Source organism: Lolium perenne, chromosome 1 (genome assembly GCF_019359855.2).
Source record: "Lolium perenne isolate Kyuss_39 chromosome 1, Kyuss_2.0, whole genome shotgun sequence".
Classification (NCBI taxonomy): Eukaryota; Viridiplantae; Streptophyta; class Magnoliopsida; order Poales; family Poaceae; genus Lolium; species Lolium perenne.
The window spans coordinates 217,824,318-217,837,123 of record NC_067244.2 but is presented as its reverse complement, the minus strand read 5'-3'; the positions used below and the strand labels follow the sequence as shown (position 1 = coordinate 217,837,123).

General features: G+C 44.5%; 1 protein-coding gene across 1 annotated transcript; it reads right to left on the bottom strand.

Moving 5' to 3' along the window:
• Positions 1–10,606: 10,606 nt before the first annotated feature.
• On the bottom strand, positions 10,607–12,096 carry LOC127318785 (uncharacterized). The gene has a single exon (XM_051349261.2). The coding sequence runs from the start codon at positions 12,032–12,034 to the stop codon at positions 10,805–10,807; it is 1,230 nt and encodes a 409-aa protein (XP_051205221.1). The 5' UTR covers positions 12,035–12,096; the 3' UTR covers positions 10,607–10,804.
• Between the last annotated feature and the right edge of the window lie 710 nt (positions 12,097–12,806).

The following is a 12,806-nucleotide window of genomic DNA, read 5'->3' as shown; positions in this document are numbered from 1 at the left end:
AGTTCTACTTTTCTTCCAGTCACTTCTTTAGTGAGAAATTCTTTCTCAAGAAAGGTTCCATTCTTAGCAACAAAGATTTTGCCTTCGGATCTGTGATAGAAAGTGTACCCTATAGTTTCCTTAGGGTATCCTATGAAGACGCATTTCTCCGCTTTGGGTTCTAGCTTGTCCGGTTGTAACTTCTTTACATAGGCTTCGCAACCCCAAACTTTAAGGAACGACAACTTGGGTTTCTTATTAAACCATAATTCATACGGTGTCGTTTCAACGGATTTTGATGGTGCTCTATTTAAAGTGAATGCGGTTGTCTCTAATGCATAACTCCAAAATGATAACGGCAAATCAGTAAGAGACATCATAGAACGAACCATATCTAAGAGAGTTCGATTACGACGTTCGGACACACCGTTTCGTTGAGGTGTTCCCGGCGGTGTCAATTGTGAAAGTATTCCGCATTTCTTTAAATGCATGCCAAACTCATAACTCAGATATTCACCTCCGCGATCAGATCGTAGAAATTTAATCTTCTTGTTACGTTGATTTTCTACTTCACTTTGAAATTCCTTAAACTTCTCGAAAGTTTCGGATTTATGTTTCATGAAATAGATATACCCATATCTACTCAGATCATCTGTGAAGGTTAGAACATAACGATAACCACCGCGCGATGCTACACTCATTGGTCCGCACACATCGGTATGTATGATTTCCAATAAATCTGTAGCTCGCTCCATCATACAAGAAAATGGAGTCTTAGTCATTTTTCCCATCAGACATGCTTCGCATCTATCAAGTGACTCAAAGTCAAGTGATTCAAGTAATCCATCGGTATGGAGTTTCTTCATGCGTTTCACTCCAATGTGACCGAGACGACAGTGCCACATATAAGTAGAATTATCATTCAATTTAATTCGCTTAGCATCAATGTTATTTATATGTGTATCACTACTATCGAGATCTAATAGAAATAAACCATTCTTTTCAGGTGCTTGACCATAAAAGATGTTATTCATAAAAATAGAACAACCTTTATTCTCAGACTTGAATGAATAACTGTCTTGCATTAAACAAGATCCAGATATAATGTTCATGCTCAACGCAGGTACAAAATAACAATTATGTAGGTTTAAAACTAATCCCGAAGGTAGATGTAGAGGAAGTGTGCCGACTGCGATCACATTGACCTTGGATCCATTTCCAACGCGCATCGTCACTTCATCCTTCAATAGTCTTCGTTTATTCTTTAGTTCATGTTTCGAGTTACAAATATGAGCAACCGAACCAGTATCAAATACCCAGGTACTAGTACGAGAACCAGTGAGATAAACATCTATAACATGTATATCAGATATACCTTCTTTCTTCTTCTTGACAAGGCCGCTCTTCAGATCAGCCAGATACTTGGAGCAATTACGCTTCCAGTGTCCCTTCTCCTTGCAGTAATAGCACTCAGCATCAGGCTTAGGGCCATTCTTAGGTTTCATAGGAGGCGTAGCAGCTTTCTTGCCACCCTTCTTGAATTTTCCCTTAGACTTGCCCTGTTTCTTGAAACTGGTGGTCTTGTTGACCATCAACACTTGGTGCTCTTTCTTGATCTCAATCTCTGCAGCCTTTAGCATGCCAAAGAGTTCAGGTAACTCTTTGTTCATGTTTTGCATGTTGTAGTTCATCACAAAGTTCTTATAACTAGGTGGCAGTGATTGAAGGACACGATTAATCCCCAGTCTGTTAGGAATCACTATTCCCAAGTCACTGAGTTTCTTCGCATGCCCGGTCATAACGAGCATGTGCTCACTAACGGAGCTGCCTTCTTCCATCATGCAGCTGAAGAAGTGTTTCGATGCTTCATAGCATTCCACGGCCGCATGAGTTTCAAATATAGCTTTCAGCTCATTGACCAACTCATGAGGATCGTGGTGCAAAGAATGTTTTTGAAGATCTGCTTCCAGACTGCACAGGATGGCACACTGAACTTGAGAGTACCGAGCTTTCCGAGTTGCGTAAACATTCTTTACTTCATCGGTTTCAGTTTCTGCAGGAGGGTCACCTAGCGGTGCATCAAGCACATATTGCAGATTTCCACCAGCGAGGAAGATCCTCACATGACGGAACCAGCCGGCGAAGTTGCTACCGTTGCTCTTAAGCTTTTCTTTCTCTAGGAACTGGTTAAAATTGATTGGGGACGCCATATCTACAACATATATTTGCAATAGTTTAGACTAAGTTTATGACAAATTGAGTTCAAATTTTAATTCAACATAATTAAAAAATCTAGGTGAACTCCCACTCAAAACAATATCCCTCGAATTATCTTAGTGATCACACGAACCAAATCCACCACACCTAAGTCCGATCATCACGAGACAAGATGTAATTTCAATGGTGAACATTCAAAGTGTTCATCATATCAATCATATGATTCATGCTCTACCTTTCGGTATCACGTGTTCCGAGACCATGTCTGTACATGCTAGGCTCGTCAAGGCCACCTTAGTATCCGCGTGTGCAAAACTAGCTTGCACCCGTTGTATGCACTTGTTGAATCTATCATACCCGATCATCACGAGATGTTTCGAAACGACAAGTGTTAGTAACGGTGCTACTAAGGATGAACACTTTATTATCTTGATATTTTAGTGAGAGGGATCATCTTATAATGCTACCGTCGCGATCTAAGAAAAATAAGATGCATAAAAGGATTAACATCACATGTAGTTCATATGTGATATGATATGGCCCTTTTGTCTTTGCGCCTTTGATCTTCATCTCCAAAGCACGGACATGATCTCCATCATCAATGGGCATGATCTCCATCATCGTCGGCGTAGCGTCAAGGTCCATGGCTCCGTCTTCATGGTTGTTCACCTCATGTAGCAACTATTACAACTACTTTGAAATACTACTCAACATGAAATTTAAAGACAACCATAAGGCTCCTGCCGGTTGCCACAATACAATAATGATCATCTCATACATATTCATCATCACATTATGGCCATATCACATCACCAAACCCTGCAAAAACAAGTTAGACGTCTCTAATTTGGTTTGCATATTTTACGTGGTTTAGGGTTTTCGAGAGAGATCTAATCTATCTACGAACATGAACCACAACGGTGATACTAGTGTTGTCAATAGAAGAGTAAATTGAATCTTCACTATAGTAGGAGAGACAGACACCCGCAAAGCCTCTTATGCTACACAAGTTGCATGTCGAACGAGGAATAAGTCTCATGAACGCGGTCATGTAAAGTTAGTCCGAGCCGCTTCATCCCACTATGCCACAAAGATGCAAAGTACTCAAACTAAAGACAACAAAAGCATCAACGCCCACAAAATCATTGTGTTCTACTCGTGCAACCATCTATGCATAGACACGGCTCTGATACCACTGTAAGGATTCGTTGCATAGAAAACAAAAAAATTCCTACCGCGAGTACGCAATCCAAGCCAAGATGCAATCTTGAAGACGGGAGCAGCGAGGGGATGATCTAGACTCATCCTTGAAGATTTCCAAAGCCTACAAGAGTAGGATCTTGTTGCTGCGGTAGACGATCACTTGCCGCTTGCAAAAGCGTGTAGAAGATCTTGATCACGGTGCCACGATCGGGCAGCACCTCCGTACTCGGTCACACATTCGGTGTTGATGAAGACGACGTCCTTCTCCCTGTTCCAGCGGGCAGCGGAAGTAGTAGCTCCTCCTTGAATCCGGCAGCACGACGGCGTGGTGGCGGTGGCGATGGAGAACTCCGGCGGAGCTTCACTAAGCGTTGCGGGAGAGGTGGAGGAGAGGGGGCGGCTAGGGTTTGGGAGAGGGGGTGGCCGGCCTCTATGGGGTGCGGCCAGCTTGTTGCTTTGTGGTGGCCGGCCCCCTCCCCTATGCCCCTCATTATATAGGTGGAACCCCCAAGTGTTGGACTACAAGTCTTCGAATAAAACCCCAACCCAAAACCTTTCATGTAGTAGGGAAACCTACCCAAGGTGGGACTCCCACCCAACACTAGTAGGAAAAGCCTTATAAGCGGATCTTATTTCTGTGGCGCACCACCCAAAAATGCGCCACAGAAATTTGTTTTGTGGCGCAGCAGACACGGTGCGCCACAGAAATAGCTTAATTTTGTGGCGCACCAACAATCCATGCGCCACAGAAACTTGGTGGGGCCAGCCCCAATCATTGGTTTCACTACTTCTGTGGCGCACAGGACCAGTGCGCCACAAAAATAAGACATGCTGTGGCGCACTGGTCCTGGTGCGCCACTGAATTAAGACTTTTTGTGGCGCACGCGGGATGGTGCGCCACAGAAACTACACATTTCTGTGGCGCACATGAGTTCCATGCGCCACAGAAGTTTTTTTTGCTCCCCACGCAACTCCACCACCACCCCCCCCCCCGTGGATCGCCTTTTTGACCTCTGTAAAAAATGAAAGAAATAGATAGAAATTACAAAAAGTAAATTCCATCAAGATGCCCATGTATTATGTCATCTTTTACCACTGCAAATTAACAAACATGAATTTCGACCTTTTTTGCAAAATTGGGTGGGAAAATCATCAAACTGGTTTTCTGGTTGCATACGAACTCGAAAAAAACGCATAATATATCAAAATGATCCCACGAAAAATCTACATCCGAATTCACCCGAGCTTGCCCGCGTGGACAATTTTTAGAATCTCCAAATTTGAAAAGAGTAAAAAGTTACGACCAGTTAAAGTTTTTTTGCTGCAAAATACAAAAAAAAAAAAAATCTGTGGCGCACCTAGTGCCCATGCGCCACAGAATTAACGTCCAAAATTTGAATTTCCTGCCGCCCTCCACCACTTCTCCTCCACTCCTCCTCCACTTCTCCTCAGTTCTCCTCCACTCCTCCTCCACTTCTCCTCAGTTCTCCTCCACTCCTCCTCCACTTCTCCTCAGTTCTCCTCCACTCCTCCACTTCTCCTCCACTCCTCCTCCACTTCTCCTCAGTTCTCCTCCACTCCTCCTCCACTTCTCCTCAGTTCTCCTCCACTCCTCCTCCACTTCTCCTCCACTCCTCCTCCACTTCTCCTCACTTCTCCTCTTATGCAAACTTCTCCTCCACTTCTCCTCCACTTCTCCTCCACTTCTCCTCCTCCTCCTCCTCCTCCTCCACCACCACCACCACCACCATCTCCTCCTCCTCCGGCCGGCCTCCTCCTCCTCCTCCACCACCACCACCACCACCTCCTCCGGGGCCGGCCTCCTACTCCGGTGACCTCCTCCACCTCCTCCGGCCGGCCTCCTCCTCCTACTCCGGCGACGATGACCTTCTCCTCCTCCTCCTCCTCATACTACTCCGGCGACCTACTCCGGCGGCCACCTCCTCCTCTTCCTCCATCACCTCTTCTTCCTCCACCACCACCTCCTCTTCCTCCACCACCTCCTCCACCACCTCCTCCACCACCTCCTCCACCACCACCTCCACCACCACCTCCATCACCACCACCACCTCCACCACCACCTCCATCACCACCACCACCACCACCACCTCCTCCTCCTCCGGCCGTCCTCCTCCTTCACCCACCCACCCACCCACCTCCGGCTACCTTCCAGCGAAATTTAAAAAAAATTAAAAAAATTCGGTGGCCCCAGATCTAGATCTAGATCTAGATCTGGCCGCCATTTTTTTTTTGAATTTCAAAAAAAAATTCTGTGGCGCACCACCGCCGGTGCGCCTCAGAAATAAGACTTTCTGTGGCGCATGGGCCGGTGCGCCACAGAAACCTTATTTTTGTGGCGAGAATTCTGTGGCGCACCGCCCGTGCGCCACAGAATTGATTTTTAGTGCGCCACTAATGAGCCTTTTCCTACTAGTGCAAGTGGGATTCCCACCCTTCCATGAGGGGGGGTGGCCGGCCCCCTTAGGTGGAGTCCACCTTGGACTCCCCCCTCTAGGGTTGGCCGGCCATGGGTGGTGGAGTCCCACCGGGACTCCGCCTTCCAAAGTGAATTCTTCCGGACTTTTCTAGAACCTTCTAGAACCTTCCATAAATTCACCGGATCATTTTAAATCTTATAAAATGACTTCCTATATATGAATCTTATTCTCCAGACCATTCCGGAACTCCTCGTGATGTCCGGGATCCCATCCGAGACTTCGAACAATACTTCGAACTCCATTCCATATTCAAGTTCTACTATTACAACATCAAACCTTAAGTGTGTCACCCTACGGTTCACGAACTATGTGGACATGGGTGAGAACTTTCTCCGACCAATAACCAATAGCGGGATCTGGAGATCCATAATGGCTCCCACATATTCAACGATGACTTAGTGATCGAATGAACCATTCACATACGATACCAATTCTCTTTGTCACGCGATATTTTACTTGTCCGAGGTTTGATCATCGGTATCAATCTATACCTTGTTCAACCTCGTCTCCTGACAAGTACTCTTTACTCGTACCGTGGTATGTGGTCTCTTATGAACTTATTCATATGCTTGCAAGACATTAGACGACATTCCACCGAGAGGGCCCAGAGTATATCTATCCGTCATCGGGATGGACAAATCCCACTGTTGATCCATATGCCTCAACTCATACTTTCCGGATACTTAATTCCACCTTTATAATCACCCATTTACGCAGTGGCGTTTGATGTAATCAAAGTACCTTTCCGGTATAAGTGATTTACATGATCTCATGGTCATAAGGACTAGGTAACTATGTATCGAAAGCTTATAGCAAATAACTTAATGACGTGATCTTATGCTACGCTTAATTGGGTGTGTCCATTACATCATTCATACAATGATATAACCTTGTTATTAATAACATCCAATGTTCATGATTATGAAACTAATCATCCATTAATCAACAAGCTAGTTAAGAGGCATACTAGGGACTCTTTGTTGTTTACATATCACACATGTATCAATGTTTCGGTTAATACAATTATAGCATGGTATATAAACATTTATCATAAACATAAAGATATATAATAACCACTTTTATTATTGCCTCTTTGGCATATCTCCAACATATTATTGTACCCTTAAATATATTTTACAATTTTCTAAAGTGTATGGTTTAAAATATTGTGCTAGAAATTTCTGGTACACTATTACGTATAAGCAAATAGTGAATTCTTATGTATATAGGTAATTGACGAGCTTCATCCCATATTTGGCATTGCTCTTTTCATGATTCTGTCATGACCCATTTTTTCTTCCATGTTGTTCGTTTCTTCAACAATCAACTGTACACGATGGATCTACACTTGATATTGAAATGAACACTACTGTCCAGTCATCTATGGGAGACATGCCATACGAGGTGCTTAAGCCCGTCAAGTGTTGGAAAGGCACTATCCGAGAAACTTGGGCTTGTGACAGTGTCAGAGATTTGTTTTCGCATAGCAAGCCATATCGGATTTTGGTTATCCTATGCGGTCAATGCGGTCTAGAACAGCTCAAATGTATCTGAGGTAACTAAGACATAAATATCCTTAGATAAGTTAAGCTTCAGAGGCAATTTCATTATGGATTTCTGCTTCATAAGATCTATGTTTTTATTTTTACCCATGGTCGTTTCATTCTTGTGTCACATGAAATCTCTGTTTATGTGCATGCGTGCATGATTGCACGCGAGTTGCCCGTGTGTGTCAGTGTGTGTGTGTGTGTGTGTGGGCACGCGCGCGCGTGTGTGCATGCTTGCGTGTGTGTACCTCCATCGTCTCATCTCTAATTCCTATTGTCTTCATCTTCTATTGTGCCCAGCCTCGCATCTCCCATGTACACAACCACACTCCACCACAAGATATGAGCACCCGGCCTTCAGCGTAGATGCTACTTAGTAGGAGGTGAGGGCTATGGATACGACGTCCTAACCTAACCTTTTTCGACCATTGATTTGGCAACCCCGAGTGTAGCAGTTTCCACACTGCACCGTAGAAGGATGGCCTATGAAAACTGGTGGTAGCAACATGCTACCCTACCATTGTCGCAACCATGCCCATCCACATTCCAAAAGGCATATACGTGTGTACGTTTCTTAGTCAATGTTGTACTTGACCGGTAGTTCTAAGAAGAAGAAAAAGGCGAGTGGTATGACAAATGACTTTTTAGCGGGCATGGTAGATTCGTCATGTATTGTATTTGCAGATTCGTGACTCAGTTTTTACTATTATACGCTGAAATATGATGATGCCTCTTGAATCAAGATAAATAACATAAGTAGAATAAACCCTAAAGAAACATTATGATAAGCTTTGACAAAAATAAAACAGGACAAAAATATGTAAACATCGACGAATCGTGGCTAGACAATTCACTTTGTGTGGATAGGAACTTCCTAACCTGGCCCAGACTTTTAGTTCACAAATAACTGCTTTTAGATCGATCTATGGGTAATAAGTGCATACACAAATATGAGAGAGATACATATACTATACACCATTTAAACAACCAAGGAATACATGTACTCCCTTCGTCCGTCAATATGTGCACGTTTAATTTTTTTTCTTAAGCCAAACTTTCTCAAATTTGACCAACTTTTTACAAAAACTTAGCAACAAGTGTGACATCAGATTAGTATTAGAAGACTAAATTTCAAAATGAATCTAATGATACAAATTTAATGATATAAATATTGATACATATTTGTAGACAGAATGGAGTATGCGGCTAGTGTACTTTTGTGGGAGTGAATAGGGAAATAACTACTACGTAGTATGATTGTAATTGCTGACATGACCACCGAGTGCATTGAATGGTTTGTAGTTTTAGTGATCTCCTTGGTGAGAAATTTTCTGTAGTAAGCAAGGTTTGTGATTTTAATTCTGCTTAAACTGACATGAACCTAAGCATCATCTCTTCGGCCATGAGTGCACAATTAAATTATATTTTTTAAGTTTGCAGTGTTTGAACCAATTCAGTATATCTCTGTTTACTGATATATTTTATAAAAATTACATGCCAAGTTTTATTTTGTAATGAGTGACTGAGGCTGGGATTGTAGAAGATTTTATGTAGCCACATAGTTAGTAATTTAGAATATGTTTCTTAGAATCACAAAGTATGTCTAGTAAATATAAAATGGGTGTTGAAATATATCGATCAGATACCGGGAAACTTTCATGTGGTATAAAAGTCACATTGAGTTGCAGGCGTACCTACTCATTATTGGATTGAGTTGTATATTCATGCATGGGCCATTTGCTTTTTGATGGTGGAAATTTGAAATATTCAAAAGCCTTCCGGTTCCATGGAAAAGTAGGTGTTTTTTGGCTGATTTCTCCTTATGTGTAGCAAACTAGATTTGCAACATAAATTTTCTAACTTTTAGAATACTTAAACCAAAAAGGTGATATTATTGAGTCCTAAAAAATATCATTTTCTAGTCTTAAAATGTCAACGGTTTCTACTGATGATTCTCCAAAAAATAAAAAAAATTGGACACATGAATCTTTTAATATATTGAGTGAATAAAACTGAGTCATCGCACTGAAATTTAAATTAGATAAACAACAACTACTACTCTGCGAAATGTCAAAGTTTTGAGATGCTGGTGAAGGTGAAGCTGGAGGTGATGGCCAGGTGCGCACTACTTCACCATCGAGATCAAGAAGGGTGGCGCCAAGAAACCGCACGAGGCCAAGGTCCGAGGAGCTCCCAGAATTCAAGCGGGCCGCCTCGGATGCTCTGCATATACTAACAGTGTACCATTATGAATAAGCCTGCTCTTACATGATACATCTGAATGTGATTCTCAAAATGAAACATTTGGCATCGAGTTACCATCACCGAAACATGGGAATTTTCTACCAAAAGAATCAACAAAAACACATTACTGACTGTCTGAAAGATATCATTAACGGGAGAACAACCACGATCTACAACTTGCAAACTTGTCCAGATAGTTGATACAAAATTAAGCACCAGCTACTAGCTGCTGAACGATCGTTATATCCTAAACTACTTCTGCAGCTTCGATGGGTGTACCTCGATTTGCTCATGTATCCTAATTTGGTGTGTATGTGCACACTGAAGTTCATTTGGATGCAGCACATGCACTCCCGTTTTTTCTCCCCTATTATGCTGCATCATATGCTCAACTTTTTTTTTTTAAAAAAAAAGAGGCAACTCTTGCAATACAAATTAAAGTTTAGGCTCCATCATAATTTACTGGCTCTTGTCCAGTTTCACTGGTTTCTCCAAGTATATTCAAATCCATGTTTTCTCTTCTTATTGATTTTAGTTTTCGTGGCCTATCTGAGAGATTCTACACAGAAGAAAAGGTGGCATTTGTGGGAGACCATATATTCGTGAAGTGCTAACGTTGTGACCTTTTTGGCTTAATTTGTTAGCAGTTCTATACGATATACTCCTATTTAACACACTGCTTCAAACGTACTTGGGCGCCTAACAATCGATCCTTCCAAAATATCCTGTATTGTGTAGACAACAATAAAATTGCGCCGAGAAGGAATTCGCGTGGAGACAGTGCGGTTTATTATGAATGATCTCCCACCAAAGGCAAACCTCAGTAACAGCTAGCAGAAAAAAGTTTAAAAAAAAGGAGGCTGCTTGTACTCTTTCATTAACTTGGTGCAAGGGATACACAGCAGTACAAGGCTACAACTGGAGCAATGCCGATGCACTGCAATAGGAGAAACAATCTAGATAGATGGATCATGGATATCGATAATTAAAGCGAGATAAACAATCTAAAAACATTCATGATCGCAGCTAGAGTTCGATCTCTTTCCGAGTTCGGATCGAGTGTCCATGCATTCATGCATGCATCTGAAGAATGAATTCTTGGATCTCATCTTGTCCTCACTGGGGGAAGCCGTGCGGCCAAAACCCCTGATGCACCGTCTCCATTCCGGTGGAGAACCCCAGCAGCGGCGGCATCGCCATCATCATCTGTTCCTGCTGCATCATCTCCGTTCCGGCGTCAAACCCCAGCTGCGGCGGAAGCGGTGGCAGCTCCGTCATCTGCTGGTGCTGCTGCGTCATAATCTCTGTTCCGGCGTCAAACCCCAGCTGCGGCGGAAGCGGTGGCAGCTCCGTCATCTGCTGCTGCTGCTGCGGCATAATCTCCGTTCCGGGGAACCCCATGGTCGGCGGCATAGCCATCATCATCTTGTGCTGCTGCTGCTGCATCATCTCCGGTCTGGCGTTAAACCCCGTCCCAATCGACGGTGGAAGCGGCGGCAGCTCCATCATGTGCTGCTTCTGCGGCTGCTGCTGCGGCATAACCTCCGTTCCGACGAGCCCCATGGTCGGCTGCATCGCCGACATCATCATCTTCTGCTTCTGCATCATCTCCGTTTGGGCGAACCCCATGATCGGCGGCATCGCCATCATCATCGTCTGCTGCTGCTGCATCGTCTCCTTTCCGGCGTCAAACTCCGTAGGCGGCGGCATATCCAGCATCATCATCCTCTGCTGTTGCTGCTGCTGCGTCATCTCCATCCCGCCGCTTGCGCTGGTGCCACCAATCTCAAACTCGCCGCCGCCGCGATGCATCGGACGGCCAAAGAGCAGCGACACATGGGCGTGCGCCTTCGAGAGGGCGGCCTCGAAGGCCACCAGGTCCTCCTCCCCCATCTGGCACACCAGGTCGAGCCACGCCGCCGCCTGGCTCCCCTCGGCGCGCGCCTTCGCGAAGGACTCTTTCGCGACCTCCATCCGCGCCATGCTCGCTGCCAGCTTCGCGCGCAGCTCGCCGTGCTCCCGGTCCAGCTCCGGCGCCAGCGCTAGGTGGTGCGGCTCGCCGGCTCCGTCGTCCGCCGCCGCCTCGGCCAGCTCCTCCGAGGAGCTGGAGGACATGAAGCGGTCGATGACGGCGTCGGCGGAGGGGTCGCCGAAGGAGAAGACCCTGCCGCCCGGGGAGAAGACGAGGGCGGCCGCCTCGACACCGCACATGATGGCCAGCTCGCTCACCTTGTTGAAGAGCCCTCTGCGGCGCTTGGAGAAGCACACCTGCCGCGCCTCCTCGCTCTCGATGGGCCGGATCTCGATCTTCTGCCGCCCCATGCTCGGCGGCCGCTCCGGCGCCATTGCGATGCCCCTTAAACCTTTGGACGCTCTCTCGGTCAGAGTGTTTGTGTTTCGACTTTCGATTGCCAAGGTAGGTAGCTAGGTAGATGTGTCTAGAGCTCTGGGGATCATCTGATTATATAGGCGATGGAGGAGAGGAATTGAGGTGTGAAAAGATTTCAGATTGTTATCTCGCGTGCTTATCTCATTCCATGATCATGACATGATAAGACGGTAATCAACACGATTAGCTGTCTGGTGTCCAAAGGAGGAAGATTTTGAAGAAGGCGCGGACCCAACATAAATGCAATGGTATTTTACCAAAAACATGAAGTTGCCATCCCGCGGTGCGTTCCGAGATCGGACGGTTGCCAGCCCGTCACGCGCTGCATCCAGAAAACAAACGTTGCCGTTGCTTGATTGGTTGTCGAACTTGTGTAATCGTCAATCGAACAAGAGTCAATAGTTCAATATCTAGCCTTTAGTATAATCGTTTTTTTTTCATCTGCTTTACACATGAGCGCAGCCTCACCTCGATGCAAAACCGTATTTAGAAAATTGTATGCGAAATTTACAAAACAATTTTTTTGTGGCTATTATTTTCAGATAGACATTAATATACTACAATTTTCTCACAATGCAGAAATTTTTAGATAGGTCACTTTTTTTTATTTTGTTTGGAAATTGATTAATTAGGTGAACTTTGCCTTTGCAGCATTATATTTGTTTCATGGTTTTCTTTAATACCGATCTCCAAAGTCCTAGACTCACATAAGAAGAGATGAAGATACTT

Coding starts and splice junctions, on each gene's coding strand:
- LOC127318785 (XM_051349261.2), bottom strand. CDS start 12,034: ATGGCGCCGGAGCGGCCGCCGAGCATGGGGCGGCAGAAGATCGAGATC.